Below are 18,773 nucleotides of genomic sequence, written 5' to 3'. Positions count from 1 at the left end.
CCTTGCTCTCTGGCGGGCCTGGCAGAAACACAAATGTGTGCCATGAGTGCATTGTGGCTATTGAACAGGCACCCAGAACCTCCTTAGCACACAGACCTGTTTCAGCGTGGGAGACACGTTCTCCCAGCAGGGAGTGGGGTGTTCAGGTGCAGTAAACCTGCAGCACCCACGAGCCTTTGCCACGTCCAAGAGAATTGACAGAGGATCTTACCACAAAGACAGCTTTTCTGGTAGGACAAATAGAGTGGCAGCAGGCTGTGCTCTGGGGAAGAAAGAGTAAGCTGGAAAGCTGTGCTGCAATGGTTGACAGTCAGCACAAAGTATTTCCATCTGCTGTGACACCCACTGTGCTGGGCCCTGAGCAGAGGGCTGACTCCACCATGAGCATCCTCGGACCCTGTGTTGCACTTGCTTGGGACACTTCAGTCTCAGTGCTAGTTTTCTGGCAGATGACATGAAAAAAATGCTGCTTAGAAACCTGCTCCTAGCACTAAAATGGAGTTTCTAGGAAAATGGTCTATTTTGCATTTTAATTTATATATTTATTTTTTTTAATGTTAAGCTGCATTTTGTGTTGATTTAATATTTTAATTTATATGTGTTAACATGATACCATATGCTTTTAATGTCAGTTCAGAGGTTTCTCAGTACAAATACTAACATGCTGCAATTTAAACAGAAGGAAAAGACCATTGTGAACTTGTGGGCAACAAAAGTGTCTCTGCAAGGCTGTGTCTAAAACCCAGCAGCTGTAGGACAAGGCCTGAGGCCAGCAGCCTCCCCAAGGCACAGCCAGCTCTTTGGCTATGGCCTTTGTTAGGAGTATGTGAGCTTACTCAGGGCTTTAGCAGATCCCTGCCCTGTGCTGTGTTCATTTTAACCATGGAATCACACTGTGTCTGCCAGCATAATAAAAGTCATTCTCTGTACCCCAATGGGGTCAGCATTCATGAATGTTGGTTCTGGCAATTGCAGGCACTGAAACACCTGTCCCTGCCCTCCCTGGAATGCTGGGGGGCTTTGCCTACAGTGCTTTGGGGAGACCCTGGCTCACCCGCCACAGTGGCAGCTGCAGGATGCCAGACACCAGAGGCACAAGCATGGCCCTCACTGGCTCCCGGGATCCCTCTGCGTAGCTAGATGTAAAAGCTAATGCACTAACTTTAGATAGACCCACAGATGAATGTTTTCTCAATTTTAAACTTGAAGCAATTCTGACTAAGCAGCAGTAATAGTGAGGCTTTGTGAGGTGCCTGCATCCTCTGGGCAGGAGTGTGGCCACTGGTGGATTCCAGGAGGAAAGCTGCCCTCCACACTCTGCTCCTGCCCTCTGCAGCTCTGCTGCTTGGCTACCTTTATCCTACACCAGTTTGCTTCCCTGTCCTCAAGGCTCCACAATTTTTTTCAGTTTTTGTTGCAATCTGTTCTGCCTTGAGCTTCTCTCACTCCCTACCACCCTCTCCCCTCCACCCCGTTCCATCTTAAAAAAACTACAGGGAAAAAGACTTACGAAAATGCTGATGTTTGTAGAGTCTCACCCTGCTCAGGCCACAGGAGCCAGCAGTACCCACCCGGAGCCAGAGGTAATACAACACTATAGAGAGAAACAGTTAAACTCTGCTTTTGCTTGTTTCTGCATGTGGGCAACAACGCGTAATCTTCCTGTATGTAATAGGTAAAAAATACTATTTTAAACCTATAATTAAAAAAGTGAACGTCTTAACTGTATTGAAATGGCATCTTGTGCTCCTAGCTTCTTCTATGCTAAATGTTTTAAGAAGAGAGCCCTGATTCTTTTCTTCAGCATCACATTTCTATTTGAATTTAGTTCCTTGAGTTCTGTCCTTTTGCCCATTTCCACATGAAACACTCTGTAACTAACTGCTGTCAAGAGAGGAGCCCAAAACATTAACAATAAAGCCACATTAATTGCGAACAAGAATATCTCCAGTGGTTTCCAGCTGTTCTTTCAGTGAGCCCATGCTTGTAGGACAGGAGCACACAGACATGGCAGCCATGCCACCCAGCTTAGGTGAGCCCCAGCTTTTCCACCAACACCCCACCTTCACCAGCAGCTGCTAAACTTTCCTGTGATTCAGGAAAGGGACATGCAGGTAAGGCCACAGAGCCTGCCTGGGCCAGCCAGCCCCTCACCCCTGGGCCCAGCAGCGTGCCTGTCCCTAGTAGGTCCCTCCTGGGGAACATCTGGGAGTCTTGCACAGCTGGCTAAGGGCTGTAGCGGGGAAAGCAGCTCCTGATAATCCAGTGAGGACCTGGCATGGCCTGTCTACCATGCAACACCATCACTCCTCACAGTTCCTGAATCATGCATTCCATTGCAGCCCTCTGCCTGTCCCTGCACTTCTTGGGAATGGCAACTCTGCCCAGCGCTGCTGGCACTCTTGGAGCTGGAAGGGTCTATGTGGCAGGGAGCAGACCTGCTGGCTTGGGACCTGGGCCCAGGCACACCAGGGATTCCATGCTGCCTGACCCCATTGCAGCAGCTGGGATTTTGCAGTGGGTGCTCTTGGGTCCATCATGGCAACCACCCTGCCCAGGCACTGTCCCGACAGAAACACGCAGGTCCTGGCAGGACACGTGGCTGCCGGAGCAGTGCTGGTGGCAGCAGGTGCCACAGGCCACTGCCCGTGCCACAGCAAGGGCCGTGGGCAGTGCCCAAGGGGAAATCTCATGCTGCTCAGTCACCTCTGGTTCCTCAGTCAGCGCTGGGGCCAGGGTTGGCTGCAACCCCATGGCCACAGTCTCTGTGCAGGTCTGTAATGTGGGAAAACAGAGCACAAGGCAGGCACAACCTGCTGGGAGGGGGGCTGGGGTACCCCCCACCCAGTGCTGCACTCTGGGCAGCTACATGACTGCTCCACTCCCAGTGCAAGTGAACATGACCTTTCTTACATGCCCAAACTGGCAGCTTGGGATTACTGGGCATGAGGAAAAGGGTATGACACCCAGGATATCCTTGAAGCAGTGGTAAGGTGTGGACCAAGTGAAAGGAGCTGAACACACCATCCCAGTGTCTTCATTCTACCACAAATTCCCCTGAGACCTGGGAAGCCAGGAGCTCTTCCCTGGTATGACCAGTTCTGCCATGCAGGAAAAAAGGTTTTTTCCTGGCCTGAAGCCTGTGCATTTATTCCAGGTCTGACTCCAGCTACAGGTGCTCTTCCAGGACAACAGAGGGTGAGCAGGGCTTACTGTTCCAGGCACCTGCAAGCTCTGGCACATACACACTGCTGCCAAGTCAGCATCAGAGACAGAGAGACACTGGACCCACAGCATAGATTTACTGTGAACACACATTGTCACAACACAGCATAGAGATCTTTGGGCACAGCTTCACAAAAACACAGATCCTAGCTACAGACAGACACACAGACTTGTCCATAAATACAGGAGGAGTAGGAAGCACAGCCCTGGCCGGCACTCAGGATGCGGCAGGGACACCCGTATCAATCTTGCCCTCAGGCTTGTGCTCACAAGGCATTTACATAAATAGCCATTAAATACTTTTCTTTTTATATATAATAAAGATTTCTCCTTATTGATTTCTAATAGTCCTGAATTGTCAAAATAGCAGTTTCTTTTAATCCCTGTCACCAAGACTTCAGAGCTGTACCCTGCCTGATCCTTGGGGATAAGAAAAAAAACCTCTGTGTGTCCTCCCTGCACACCTCTCTCAGCCTGGATCCCCAGGATCCTACCTGCCCCAGCACAGCAGGGAAACGTCCAAGGCCACACCAAAGGGATGTTTCCTTGCAAGTGGCAGTCAAACCTGATGCACTCACTACCCTTTGTTTCCACACTCCTTCAAAATGCTTTCTGCTTCTGCTACTTTTCCTGCCATGGACTCTCTGGCCCTGATTTTGGTGGCCAGCAGTGGGAATTGAGAGAGGAAGAAGGAAGTAACAGAGAGGAGGTTGGTGGTTGTGATGGATCTGATTACTTTGGGCCCAGAATGCCTTTCACTGAAGGCTGTGGGCCAAAAAGTCACCAGGAGGATCTGTCCCCTTTGGACTTACCACCCTAAAAGCCTTGGCTGTACCAGAGTCGTTCAATGCTGCTGCCCCAGTGAGCACAAAGCCCTTGGGACACCAGTGCAGCACCATGTCCCTGCTCCATGGAGGTGCCATGCCAGTACCAAGACTGCATTGTTGTTCATTTAACACGGCAAACATTCTTGCTGAATGGCAAAGAGCTGGCTTGTGGAGGAGGAGAGCAGTCTCTTCCACACCACAGAGTGTAGCCCTGGGACATGGCTGCTTCTTTGCTACAGACCACCAGCTGTGTCAGGTGCCATGCAGGAAGTCGGGCTGCTTTTAGGCTGGAAGTGCTTGCAGTGTGCTGTCCAGTAAGCCACTAATTTTGCTGATCTTTCTGACACAGCAGCTGCAGTTCCTCCACATTCTTCTCAGGAGGCAGTGGCTGCACTTGGCACAGGTGACCAGAGAGGAGCTGGTCTGACAGAGCACTGTCCCCCAGCAGCTCCTTGCCTGTATGCTCTGGGTCTAACACCTCTCCCAGCAGCTCCTCTTCACAGGGCACCAGGATCTCTTTGGACAGACCAGACTGATCCAGGCCAGTCACTCCCCTGACAGACCCCTCACCCGGCCTTGCTGTCTCCCCAGCCAGCCTCAGGTCAAACCCTTCACCACACTTTGGGTTTCCTATGTTACTTGGCTCTAACATTTCCCCAGATGATTTTTCTTCATCCAGCTCCCCCATGGTCTTCTCTTCTGGGTTAGTGTCCCCTCCTGTCAGCTCCTCCTTGCACAGCTCCAGGATCCTGCCTGCCTCTGGATCTTTATTCCAGATCAGGGTCTCTGGGGCACTTGGCTCTGCTACTGACAGCCCAGACACGCCCTCCTGCATGTCAAGCCCTCTGCCTGGAGCTTGACTCTCTTCCTGCTCAGGGGACTGGCTAATCAGTTGCTCCTCACTTCTTGGGGGGCTGATGGAAAGTTTCTCAGTGAAGCTGAAATGAGCACAGTTATCCACAGACGTTGGGGAGGATGGGCCTGCACTGGAGACAGTACTGGAGGGGCCACTGCTGTCTGCAAAGAGAAAGAAAATCTTAAAACATGTAGATGCTATTTCCCCACCCAAATTGTCACAGTCCCACTGTTCTACAACCAAGAGCTGAGGGCTGTCAGTATCCCCAGGTGACCTGTCAGGGGCTTGCAGCTGGTCTTGGGCACTTCTGGCAGTTCAGCTGATGAAAACCCAAGCACACAGAGTACAATTCCATCTTGTAATCCAGTGCTATGCTGGCATACAGCCAAGAGTGGATTCTGCTGTTACTGCACAAAATGTGAAGTGTGATGTTTGGCTTCAAAATAAAAACTAAATTATTTCCTTCCCTTATTATTATGGAATAATCCCAGCTTCAGTTTGCTCCTTCTGGTTCCTGACATACACAATCCTTGAGTGTTGAGTGAGAGTCAACACTAGAGAAAGAAATACTGATTCTCTACTAATGCTTATTCTTGCCTTATATTGCACAATAAGCAAAACTAGACAAATACCTAGATTGTATCTAATCCAATAAAGGAGGAGAATTAAACAACTGTTTTCAGCCAGACTGGTTTCCTGACCTTGCTGATTTCACGAAGTTCCCTCCCTCCCCATCACATTGGCCCCTGCCCGAGAAGGGAGCACACTCACACCAAGGGGGCTTATCCGAACGCTGGCGCAATGGCAAGGATGATGATGACAGGATTCGCTGGGACATAAAGGGGTCTCCTGGTATCTGGCTGCCAATCATTGAATCAAACAAAGCTTCAAGACAAAAAATACACAGATCAGTAATATTCCGACAGACATAAAGGAACGGCTTGTAGCCCAGCAGTCAAGAGCAGATGCTCTGGGAAGAGCTAAAGACCAGTGCCAATTCAGAGCCATGCCCGCCCATCAGCTCCTGGGAATCTGAGGCTAAGACTTCCAAAGCTGGAGTTTGTATCCTCATCACCATACTTATCAGCTACAGACAGACCTGACTGATTATCTGTCAAGTAAGTGGCCTAGGATGGCTCTGAGCAGGGTCCCACGGCTCATTCCTGGGCTAGAGCATTCTGGGACAGGCTCCAGGGACTGCACTTATCTCCAGTCCTATCAGGGTAACCTGTCCTGAGAATGTAAAAGACCAGGAGTGCTCCTTGCCTTGCCAGAGACAAGCCCACCTGACCAGTACCTGCGGTGGACTGGACATGCGAGTCGCCGCAACTCCTGCACACGGCCGTCAGGAACTCGTTGACCTGCCGCAAAGAGAGGGAGTTGTGCAGGGTCTCCAGGGGATAAATGGTCGGAACCATGGAACAGCCTTCAAAACCTGGAAAGAGACCCAATCAGAAAATGAATAGAGGAAACAGCAAGGTAAATCCATGCAGGAGCACTCATGGCTGTAGGATCTGGGCACTCTGGGAATCAAACAACAGGCACACTCAGGCCTCAGGTCATCTCTTCCAGCCCAAGAATATCACCACGAAGCAATCCCATGCAGTAACAGATCGGAAAGCAAGCACCTGGGTACACATGGAGGGGAGAGGAGGAAAAGTATCTGGCAGCTGCCGTTTTTGTTGCTGAGCTTGGGATACTTCAAATACATAGCCATGACAGAGAACTTGGCACAGAGCTTGGCACAGTGCCCCCACTTACGGAAGCCAAACAGAATCAAAGTGGTGCCAACAGAATCTCTATTAAAGAGGTCCCACCACTGGTGACCCCCTGCCTGGGACAGTCCTCTCTCCCCACAGCAGGGAGCAAACACTGCAGCAGCTGCAAGGAGCCACAGAACCTCCCTGTCACAGCAGCCCCTCGTGCACCCCTGACAGGCCGTGTCCAAAGGAAGGGCTGGGTAATGATTTGAATTAGTCCCCTTAACTAGACTTCACTGCCAGCAAACCCAGAATGAGCAGAAACAGGCATCTCAGCATTTAACAGACACTTGCTCAGAGCTAAGCTGCATCACAACCATTCAGAATAAATCCTTTGCTGCTCAAGCCAGCAGAGTATCACAGCAAAGTATCTTCCTCTCCCTCCCAGCTTCCTGGAAATGCCTTGTGGAACCAAGCCAACCCGAACTGTCAGAGGAGCAAGTAAGAAACAGATGAGTCCCCGGGTACATGGAATGAACCTGCCTCCTGCTCTGCACCTCTCAAGTTTAATAGCCTCTCAACTCCTCAGGGTTGGGCTTCCCATTCTGTGACTCCCCAGTCTCCTCCAAGGACCTCAAAAAGACTCTGGAAAGGAAATGTGTTTGTTTCTACAGAGAAGGAAAAATGCTTTGAAACGCAAAAAGTAAGAGAGTTCTTGATGCAATCTGTGGCATGTCTGCCCAGTACACTGACAGGACAAAACTGACCCCTGCAGCTTGGCAGCACCTCAGGAGAAGCCCTGGAGCACCTGCTTGTGTAGTGCAGACAGCTGTTCCAGTCACCTGCAGGACAGGCTCTGCTCCCATACCCTCATCTAACCCAGCTCTGCAAGAGGCAAGGAGCATGAGCCATGAAGGTGTTCACTGCAATAAGTAACAGTTGGTGGAGATAAAGAATTCTCCAGAGAGTTCATGAGATTATGCCACAAAGGGCCTACAAACAAAATTCAAGACAGGAAGGATAGCAAATCCTTGGCTAGGATGAAGAAACATAAGACACAGGAAAAAGACCACATTCTTCTGTCTGTTGCTGAGAAGTCCTGAGAGTGGAAGTGCTGAGCAAGGAAGAATATACATTCTTTACTTTCTCAAAGCCCTCCTGTGAGACAGTGCTGAAGGAAAAGAGTGAGGGCAAAACTTAAAACAGTCATGGGATATAGTTGTGGAGCAGCCCAGTTTGAGACTAATGTCATTTCACAACAGAATCTGAGCCACAATTGGCTCAGGTATTGGGGTCTCCAAAGAAAAAAGAAGGAAGTGTAAATATAAGATAGGGCAAAGCAATGTTGTTAAAAGACACCCTAGAGGCACCAATGGGGATATACCTGTATCCCCAAAGTGCCAGGTGCCTCCTCATGCAACTCTGCACAGCACTGTGGCACTGCACCACTCTCAAGCAAGTGGAATAAAATGGCCAAAGTTTCCTCTTTCAAGGTGGAGGAATACTGTGTTCAAGGAATCTCTCTCATTTGTGTATGGGACCCCACTTCTCTACACACCCCCCTAGACCTGCTGAGCTGCTGGGGAGAGGCCAACAGTAGTTCACACCACCACAGCACAGCTAAGGCAGCAGCTACCACTATGGATCACAATCCCTGTGTGACTCCAGTGAAGGCTCCAACCACTGCTACATCACACACAATTAGCAAAGAACCAACACCTTTGGGAAGGGGCAAGAAAAATAAAATGTGAGAGCAAGCCACGGGAAGTATCTCAGACTGACAGTTACTTTGTGATGACCGTGCAGCTACTGCTGATGTTCCTCCAAACTCTTTCCTGAAGGGCAGGAGTCTGTGATTAGACAATGGCCTGAGAAACTGGACAGAATTCCATCCATTTTGTATCAACATCCAACACCAGCCCACAGAGGAAGTTCTTTGTGCCAATGTTCTGTATGCCAGCTCTTCTGAAGTGAAGAAGCACTTGTCCAGTCTCAGCACAAACAAAAGCACTCACCAGGCTCCTCTCTGATGTGCACGATCAGTCCAGCCCTATTTTCTTGGACAAACTCCAACACGCCATGTATATTGTATATGAAGGGTTACAAGTCTAGACAGGACGTGACTGTCTAATCACCTGCCCCAAATATCTGTGACCCACAGCTCAGAATTGCTCTGGACACTGTGTGTTTCTTCCATATTCCCATCTTCCCTTGAACTCAGTTAAGCTCCCAACATCCCCAGGTACAGTGGTGTGGAGCCTGGAAAAAAACCACTTCTATCTAAAGTGTCTCAACTCACTCCATTAGAAACCTTGCTCCTGGAACTACACAAAACTGGGGATCCCCACCCCTCTCCTTGGACCACTATTACAAACATCCTTCCCAGATTTCTAATTTTGCAAATTTCTACCTTTTCCACATTGTCTCAAGTGGTGGTGATGGTCAGATCAGAGCCCACTATTTTATATATAAGAGTTTGGGGCTGTTTCCCTTTGCAATTTAAATTTATTTACATTGGACATCACCGCTGCTTTCCTGCTCATCATCACAGGGCTGCTCTCTGCTTGTCCATAGCTGACCTTTGGCTTCAGTACCAGTGTGATTTGTTACCAACATGAACTTCACACTATTCTTTTTCCCAGCTATGACCACACAGGTTCCCAGACATTCCTTCAGGGCTCCACTGTCCATCTTTCCAGCTACGGATGCCAACTATATACTTTTGACTCACTGATTCTATCTTCTAATTCATGTTTCCCTTGTGCGGATAGAAGTACAGTGGAAAGCCAAGAGAGGACAGAAGAATGTAGTTTTCACAAGAAAGAAACCTGGGCTGTCAACTATGTCTGCTCTGAGAAGAGCTGCAGCAGGAATCCCAAACACATCAATGAACTGTGGGCTTGCTGATGGACTGGGAAAACAGCACGATCTCAATGGTGGAGATTTGATTTCCAGCTGGGAGGGCTGCTGCACTAGTAAGGCATTAGGTAAGGAGCACCTAACGCCTGTGTTTGGCTGTGTTGGGGCAGGATGCACCTCCCAGCAGCCTGCTGTGTCCAAAGCAGGCTGAGCTCATTTCCTCTACACACCAGAACTCACGAACATGGCCAAGACTTGCAGCAGGGAAAGCTCAGCCCTGGCTCTGGAGCAGTCTGCTGTGATCCAGCATCTCTTCCCTTGAAGCAATTCTGCTCCTCTTTAACATTTGTTGCCAGGAGACGAAGGAATTGTCCTAATTACATGTGAAAAGCCATTAACTATTTCCAAGTTGCCTGATTGACAGAAAGGGTCATATCAAGGGAAAATAGACCCTGTAAGAAAAATTCTCATTTTCCAGGCTCTGAAAATGCTCAGTCCTGCTGCTTCACTACATGGAAGGCTGCACTGTGTCCCCCTTCCACCTGTGGGTCTGAATGGAAAAGGGGGTCCATGCATCACACCACACAGCTCAGCAAGCCACATGCTCCAAGCAGCTCCTATGGTGCAGGTAAACCTCAGCAGGCAGCCCCAGCTTGCTGCCTCGCTCAGAGAGCAGCAATCTTTCCACTTGTGTGAGAAGCACCAAGGCCTCCATGCACCAGACTTCCTGTCTGTGACAGAGGCTAAAAAACACCAGAGAAACAGCAGCAAGCTTTGATTTATAACATCTGGATTCAATGCTGAAGTTGCCTACCTCTTCCCACCAGAGACAGGACACAATGAGAGGCCCTATCAGGCAGGAAAGGTGCCATGCAGTGCAGCCACACAGAAGCTCAGCTCTACCCTGTCTTAACTCAGTCTCTCTAGATACAACACATCCACAAGCACTCACTTCCCCAAAATTTCCACAGCAAGTTCACTCAGTTTGTGATCAGCTGCAGCACCTCCTTAATCTCTTCTTCCTATACTCTCACTATTCACTTTGGTTCCTCCATTACTAAGGACATCCTGTGGCAGTTCACCAAGACCTGCACAGAGCATTCTGCCAGCAGGGCATCCCATTGATAGGAGCTCGGCCCCTACCCTGAAGGGAGCTGAAGGGTTTACCCTGGCTAAAGGAAGGAGGCAACAAACAATTGCCAAAGATGGAAAGTGCAGTTACAGCCACATGGGGAGCAGTGGCTCCATGTGGAAAGCCTCCTGCCTAATGCTCCAAAACAGCTGGTACAATAGCCCACATAACTTGCTGCAGCAGCAGCCCAGAGACCTTGGGGATTCGGTGAGGGAAACTCTTTCCTTTTCTTAGAAGCAAAGCATACTTTGCACTCTCAAGCAGACAGTGGTCCCTGCTCAGCTACAAGAGCACGGGACAGAGGCAGCTGCAGCGTGCAGTACCGTAAAGACACTCCAAGTCATCCTGCCCTGAGATCAGCCAGCTCCTGAAGAGGCGCAGGTGGTAGGAGCACTGCTGCAGGTGATGGGCTAGGGTGGCATCCAAGGAGATGGTCCGGCTCGTGGAACAGTCAGAGGAAAAACGGCGTAGCAACTGGGCAACGTGCTGGTGCTCCAACACATCTGGAGGAAAGGGGCCATAGAGAGTGAGAGGAGAGGGGCAGGTACAGCTGGGGACAGAGAAACTGTGGAGATGTAGGGATGGAGTAGCCAGCACCAGGGCTGCTGGGTGAGAAGGACCCACACCACACACTAAGCCAAATCCCTCCCACAGCGAGCAGGTCAGGAATGCCCTTAAGAGTTATGCCCCCTGGTGACACCAGGGCAGACCAGACTCCCACCCAGCCCAGCTGCAGCGCAGGGCAGTGCCTGAGCAGCAAGGGTCCATCTTTGTAAGGGAAAATCTGACAAGTGAATAAATTTTAGGACACATTCCAAGTCCAAAGCAGTTCATGTTTGGCTAGATAAAAAGATGAGGCTCAGGGCCAGACTCGCCCTTCCACAGCTGAGACGAGAAATCCAACAGTGCCAAGACTCCCAACAGTGTTTGAGTCTTGCATCCAAGCACAGCCAGGCACATCAGTGTGGGGAGGGAGCAAATGGCTCAGTGTCAAATGAGCAGAGGCTGTGCAAAGGACTGGGGGACAGCAGGGTCTGACTGAGAGCCGAGTGCTGAGAGTGCAGAAGAACAGAGGGAGCACAGAAGCGCTGACTTTCCCTGACTTTGAGAACAGCCCTGTGCAATCTTCTGTGATATCCTTGCATGGCAGACAAGACACCAGCATGCACACATCCTCTCTATACACAGCCTCAGGACTCGTGCCATCCACCCAAGACTTATGTGACCAGGGCATAAACCATCTGGCCTGATGCTGTGCTTGACCACTACCCTGGTTCACCCATTCCATTTCACCACACCAAGGCAGCTCTTCAGAAACTAAATCCAGACTCAGAGCTGGGAACACTTTTTGCATTCAGTTTTTTAAGTGGTTCATGAGGTGAACATCCCTCCTGATCAAAGCAGTGCCAATCCTAGACCAAATGTAACTGACTTTGAACTCTCACCTGCTGGACTCCTGACTTTGATTTCTTGATTAAGAAGCACTTTGCGATCAGAAATACTGAGTTTTTGAGAGAAACATGATGCCCCGTTTCAACCTATCATATTTGGAGCAGGGGAAACTGCTTTATAGAGTGCCATAGGAAAGGCTAGAACTTTGTACAACTTTGCAGGCAAGATAGAACAACACACCCTGCTGACATACACCATGTGAGCTCCAATGGTGTCCAGACAAATACAGACAAATCAAGCAGTTGGCCACTCTGGGAAAGCCAAAACCAAGCAAACACAGAGAATAGGCTCCCTCTAGTTTTTGAAACAGTAAAGCCACAGTGAGCTGCCCTTTCCCATTTCATCCTTCCCAAAACTTTGATTTTCAGAACAGTCTTCTGAATTTCATTCATCTTCCAGATTACACCAAGCTGGATGTCTTCATATTCGCCAGCTGCCTTGATCACATCAGGCAGAAATACTTGGTAGCGTTCAGTGATCTCCTTTGGTTCCAACTTGTCTCAGCAGCAGGAGCCATGCAAGAGGAGGGGTGCTGTGAAACATTTTTAAAAGTATCTGTGCAAGAGTTGGAGAGTAAACACTGGTTCAAGGCACCTGCTACAACAGAGCTAGTGGCCTGTAACCTCACAGACTCACTCTTTGGTTGTCAGATAAGTAGCGACATGGAGCAGAGATAGTGAATTAGCAGAAGCTCTGCCAGAATCTGTCACCAAGCCTTTCCAGAGATACAGGCAGGACAGGATAAAGCAGGTGATGCCACCCCAGGTAGCACGATGCCCATCCTCTCCCCCCAGGCCAGCACCATCCACCAACAGCAGACAAATAAGAGCTCTGGAGAGACACAATTCACCAGATAATGTCTGCAGAAAAGGTGAGCCTACCTGTGCCAACATCATCATGCTTGGAGGAACCACAGGACCAGCCTAACAGAGAAGTTTGACAACAGGAGGCCATAAGGCCACCAGTACTGACACGAAACACCAAGTGCACTTCCTTCTTTCCCACCATACACTAGGCCCTTCCAGGTGACACACAGCTGCCCTAGTGTTATTCTTGTTTTCATTCTGCAAATCTGAAGTCTAGAAACTGAGGACCTAAGCTGCTGATGGCTTCATGATACGGAGTGGGCATCAGCCCCCAACCCAGCGGTATTCTCCCCCTGATCCCCACCCTCCCAAAAGGGAGTGTGACAAAAGGCCTTAATGTCACCCTGGAGTTAAAGGCTGCTTTAGCAGCACACTCACAGAGCCATGGCTTTTGCCTCTTCACCTGTGACAAAAACACCTCAAGGGAGAGCAGAGGCACCACTGAGAAGTAACAGGGTATGAATGAGCACATTGGTCACAAGGAGACAATGGAGGAAGGTGAAGCATGTTTGGACACCAGATACACGAACACAAAAAACCACAAGAATGCTGAGAGGAGAACGTGTGCAGAGAAAACTGAATGTGAGCAAGGGGTTAGAAGTGTGAGGGAACATCAAATCCAGAAAGCAAACATACCATTAGTCGGATGCTTTGCAAACGACACAGAAAATCGTTTTACGGCTGGCATAGACAAGAGCTCTGAGGAAATAAAAACAGATCATCTCAGTTAACAGCCTGCTTCAAAGGATCTCCCGACCTTCATACACTTGAGTACGCTTTCAGGTTCACCTTCCTGACCCCCACAACACCTGACACTCTGCCTGTGAGTCTGACTGGACCATTCTGCATCTCCCTAGACACTGCACCACCCTGCCAGGGTCTGCCCAACACTACATACTCAGCCACACTCTTAACCCCTCTCAGTCAGCAACTCACACCTTCCCACCACACCAGGCTCAGTCCAGAGCAGAATGCAGCCAGGCCATGCTCGCAGCCACCACAGCACACATCCCAGCAAGTAGCAGCACCACAAGAGGATTGTTCTCAGGATTCACCTCTGCCCAAGGAAAACACTGTTCTGCAGAGGGACTAAAGAGTTCCAGCACAGGTACAGCTCAAAACAACCTCTTAATGCAAGCTATACAGAACTGTTTATGAATTTAAAGGTAAATCACCTGAGTAGGGAAGAAGCAAAAGACCCATGAAAACATGCCTCTACAGTTCTCTGCTCGAACGTTTCAGTACAGGGGAAATTTTGGAATACACCTGTCAGAGTGGTCCTCAGGTTTCTCCTGAGCAGGCCTCAGGCCAGGTCTAGCTCTCCTATACAAATTCCATATCAGAAAGACCATGCAAAGACAGACACTGTGCATCTAACGGGGAGCAAACAGATAGGCTTTAAAGGACATGGATTAGGCTCCATATGCACACACACACAAAAAAGAAAAACCAACCAAAAAAACCTGGAAACTTGTTTTTCACCACACTGGAAATTCCTCAGCTATCATGAAAAAGAATAGCCTGGATCAGACCATCTATATGTAGGACTTGATGTGAGACTCCAGCCAATCATACCTTTTGCTGCTATTTGGGATCTTTCAGGAAATAGCAGAAAACCTTTTTATTTCTCTTTCATATTTCATGCATCCATTTTCCCTAGCCCACAGGGTATGTATGCCTATCCCCCTCATCAGTACACCAGTGCATGCTCCACACCCCCAATGTGCTCTTATAGCTACATGCAGTGGCTTGGCCAAATAATGTATCTAAACCAGCTCCCACTGAAATTTCCTCCTCTAGTACACCAGCCCTAAAAATTGTTGTTTTTTTTTTAAACTCAACAAACTGCATGACAATCTTCCCTACACATGCAATCCCTTGGAAGTGTCTAAGCCCTGGAGCTGCAGTCAGCTGGTGACTCCCATCCCACCCACACCTCCCCTTGCCCTGAGGGCACATCAACTGAAATGGCACTGACCCAGTTTACTGGATCCCTGGCTTCAGGCAAGCCAACTTGAAATCACAACCATCCATGGACCTTCCCTCAGCTTGAGGTTGAGAAAACTTTCAGCTGAAGTGTTCCTTAGCCCTCCTCCAGCTCCAAGCAAAAAAGACTTCAGAAATAAGGGCCCTTGAAACTTCCCTGGAACAAGGCAAGTTAACATTGGTGAAGTGCTATATGCCTCACACTGCACCTTGAAGCATCACAACCATGAAAAACTATTGAAGACTTCATGCAAAAATGTGCTGCTTTTCAATGTTATTAGTCTAAAGAGTGTGGAAAAGGCCTTGAAACAAGTGTTCTCCAATAGTCTGCTGTAGCTGCAGTGCCACTCACTGACTGCAACCACGTGTAGTGATGTTTGGATTCGATTCCATTGTTCAGCATTTCAAAAGTGCTCATTTAAGCAGAAACATGTAGATCAAGGGCTTATTTCACATTCCAAACTACCTTCCCCAAATGCTCTTCTGCTTCCTCCTTGTTTCTCCAAGGCCCCAACACCTTCCCTCCAAATGCCCTTATGGCAACAAGGCACTGACAGTACAGGGTCCCGGGGCATGCCAAGGAACATGAAAACAGAGGCGTAACATCAAGACTTATAATTCTGAGCTGTGACAGAGCAGTCTCTGATGCTTTTCCCTGAGAATCAGTGCTGCCTTGGGCTCCCACTCCTTGCAGAGTCAGGAAAGAACAGCAGCCAGAGCCTTTGCTGGCCTTTTCAGAGGCTCCACTGTGACTCACACCCTGGTCTTGTGCCAAACACCATCAGCTTGTTCTGCAACCTGCGAGTAACCAGTACTTGCTGCCTGGAGCAGCTCAGACTGGTACAGTGGAGTTGAGAACACTCCCACCTCACCCTCCCTGCCACTGTCATTCACAGCCCACTGTGTGCCACCTCCTCCCTGAGGAGGTGAGAACCAACTCAGTTTTCTCTTACACAGGAAAAGCAGCACAGGCCCCTAGTGTACATAATGGCACCTACAGAGTCCCAACAAGGCTGAGAATTGGACAATCTTTCCATCCTGATTTGCTAGGCAATTTTCCTTGCCTCAAAACTGGACAAAAATCCAGATGAACCAACCTCCTGTCTTCCCCAAACTACTGCCTTAATCCTCTTCCCACCTTGAAATCCAGAAATGTTAGTGTTCCTTATGATCCCAGTAAGAAAGGGACTCAGATTCTGTATTGATTAAAACACCAAAAAGATAAGACATCCAAGACAAACAACCTTATATCCATCCAGTCAAATGCTGGGGAACCTTAGGTGGATTTCCAACCGTGTCAGAGTATGCTGTGCAGACGCTGCCCACGGAGCTCCTCAAATCAGTGCCCCAACAAATGGTATGTGAATCAGTACTTAAGAGTCTGAGTTACTGTCTTTCCTATTGGGACCACAGTGGACACTTGCACTTGTGCATTACACCTCCAGCTGTTCCAGGACAGCTCAGACTGTCCCTGTGCCCCAACCCTCTGCTGCTCTCTGCACACCAAGTGCTGCTGGCAGGTCAGAGGGCAGCTGCAGCACCTGCACCCATGGGCACAGAGCAATGTTTGTAACCTTGGCCCCAATGCCTTCACCAGATTGTCTTGGAGACCTTCCTGGCAATTTTTGCACAGCTGCACAGAAACAAGACTTTCCAGTCCCTCTGCAGTACTTCATCCAAGCAACTCACTTACCTCACACCTTTCAGGCATATTGCCCTTGCTTCCTGAGAGCTACCTCAGACTCTGCTGCATGCTCAGCCTCACTCTAGTGCCCATCTTATCCATACCCAAGCATTTCATTCTGTCTTTGGGATGGCTCCACCTTCCATGGGGCAAGGATTATTGCCCCAAAAAGAGCTTAATTTAGCATCAGCAAGATGACCAAGGTAAGCAAGATGATGTGATCTGCTGGATTTCCATACTAGGACAAACCTATTTAATATCTAGATCAATAAATCCCCCTTCACAACAGCAAGTACTATTAAAACATTGGAACAAAATCAGACACCAGCAATAACAAACATCAGCCTAAAACTCCTCTCACAATGTCAGCTACCTTCTGTCCTGGCAAGGATTATGGTTTCTTGGGATATGGCAAAATTTGTCATCGTAGATGTGGTGAATACATTCAACTGTCAACGCTTTCAGCAGTCCAAGCCTGAGCCACAGGCACATCTTGAGACACCAATGTCCACAAAGTACCACCGTGCTGCCAGGGAACACACATACCGTCTTTGTATGTCAGGCTGCTGGCAAACTTTTTGCCATGGCTGCGTGCGTAGTCCTGGAGGTTGGGGGCACTGGAGGAGCCTCCCAGCACAGTGGTGCTAAACAGCCCGGTGCACTGTGACCCTGGAAAGGCAGGGAAGGTGTTAGTAACACATACCCACTGCATGCAGCTACAGAAAAGCAGGGTTAGTCAAAGGATGAAGAATGAACTGGCCACTTCATAAGCAATTTCAGGAAAAAACATGATGTCTGGAAGCACAGGGAGGCCGTGTTCTCCATTCTGAATTCCACAGGGCCAAATGCAGAGTAGGTGCCAAACCTCAGCAACAGGAAAGTTCTTAACTCCATCCAGGGGTTTACTTCCATTTGGCTTTATTGCCCTGACCTAAGAGAAACACCTCCACCTCTTTTCAGTCAGCAAAGCTACACACTGATGTCAGAACAGTCAGGATGCTGAACCACTGATGTTCATGTCACATAGGTTCATTGCTCTGCTCTTCTGCTCTTTCTCTTTGGAAAGCTTTTTTTGTGTAGGCCAGTGAGGAGAGGAAAGAACTGTCTGATCTGTGGATGAGCCAGTGTGGATTCATTTCCAGTCAAACAGGCAGAGAAAGTACTGTGACCTTGTGCTCACAAACTCACACTTCACCAACATACTGTACTCAGTCATGTCTCACTGCTCCAGCATAGGAGCAATCGGTCCATGAACAAGCCTTGCAAAGCACCAGATGTGCCCACAACATGGAATTTTGTCTACTCAGTGTCAAGGAACATGGCATGCAAAATGGAGGCCAACCTGATTCCTGGGGCTTTGGCTTTGCTTCTCTAAGGCACAGTGCTCTGAAGACTGACTTGACTTCGTGTGATATTTAGGGAACACCAGGCATTTGAAAGAGGATTCTTTCAACTGACTGAGGAAAGCAATTGAGACAAAATCTTATTAAGGCCCAGACACAGCCACTGATGGCTGCAAATTCTCTGCTAAACACTCGTGCTGCTGCATTCTGTACTGAGAATAGGGACTGCTCAAACCAACATACTCATGCTCATACAAAAGGCTTCCAGAAACAAGCAGATTGATCTGGTGCCACCTTGTCTGCCAGGGTAAAAAGCCTGCAACACTGTCTAATAGTATTTATCTGGAACACTGCAACTGTTATGCTGTGAAGGAGATCCTGGCCTACATTGGAAGCAGATCTTGATTCTAAAATACTGCATCAAAGCATGATTTAGATTGGAAGGAGCCTGAAGCTACTTTCCCAACACCCCAGCAGGACCAACTCAGATCAGCTTGCTAGGGTTTGTCCAATCAAGTTGTCAATACTTCCAAGAAAGGAAATTTCACAACCTCTCTGGGCCCCTGCTCTAACATCTGGCACATTCATGGTGGGTGAAAAATTTGATCTTCCTAGTTAATTGGAACTTCTTGTGCTGGAACTTGTGTTCATTGGTTCTCCACCAACCAGCACAGGGTTTTGCAGACAGTTTTTCTCTGTCCCCTTTGCAACCTCCCATTTAGGTGGTGAAAGTGCATTAAGGTCTCCAGTCCCCACAAGTTCTAATCTGAACAAGCATGGCTCTCAGTTTCTCCTCCAACACCAAGCGCTCCAGGCTTCCCATCCATTTCCACTGTCCCCCAG

General features: G+C 48.9%; 1 protein-coding gene across 9 annotated transcripts in view; it reads right to left on the bottom strand.

The window, feature by feature from the left end:
- Positions 1 to 155: 155 nt before the first annotated feature.
- PPIP5K1 (diphosphoinositol pentakisphosphate kinase 1) overlaps positions 156 to 18,773 on the bottom strand; it is a 45,202-nt gene continuing 26,584 nt past the window's right edge. For 5 of the 9 annotated variants that reach the window (XM_083870610.1, XM_083870608.1, XM_083870612.1 and 2 more), the window contains 5 exons: positions 17,134 to 17,256; positions 10,923 to 11,102; positions 6,206 to 6,343; positions 5,680 to 5,793; positions 156 to 5,069 (listed from right to left, as the gene is read on the bottom strand). In XM_083870610.1, coding sequence (XP_083726736.1) covers positions 4,375 to 5,069; positions 5,680 to 5,793; positions 6,206 to 6,343; positions 10,923 to 11,102; positions 17,134 to 17,256 — 1,250 coding nt within the window. In that variant the 3' untranslated portion in view covers positions 156 to 4,374. Of the gene's footprint in view, positions 5,070 to 5,679; positions 5,794 to 6,205; positions 6,344 to 10,922; positions 11,103 to 13,553; positions 13,617 to 17,133; positions 17,257 to 18,773 lie in introns of all 9 variants that reach the window. The other 4 variants (XM_083870613.1, XM_083870614.1, XM_083870615.1 and 1 more) reach the window with 3 other exon arrangements.

Source organism: Zosterops lateralis (genome assembly GCF_965231275.1).
Source record: "Zosterops lateralis genome assembly, chromosome: 13".
Classification (NCBI taxonomy): domain Eukaryota; kingdom Metazoa; phylum Chordata; class Aves; order Passeriformes; family Zosteropidae; genus Zosterops; species Zosterops lateralis.
This window is presented reverse-complemented; position numbering and strand designations above follow the sequence as displayed.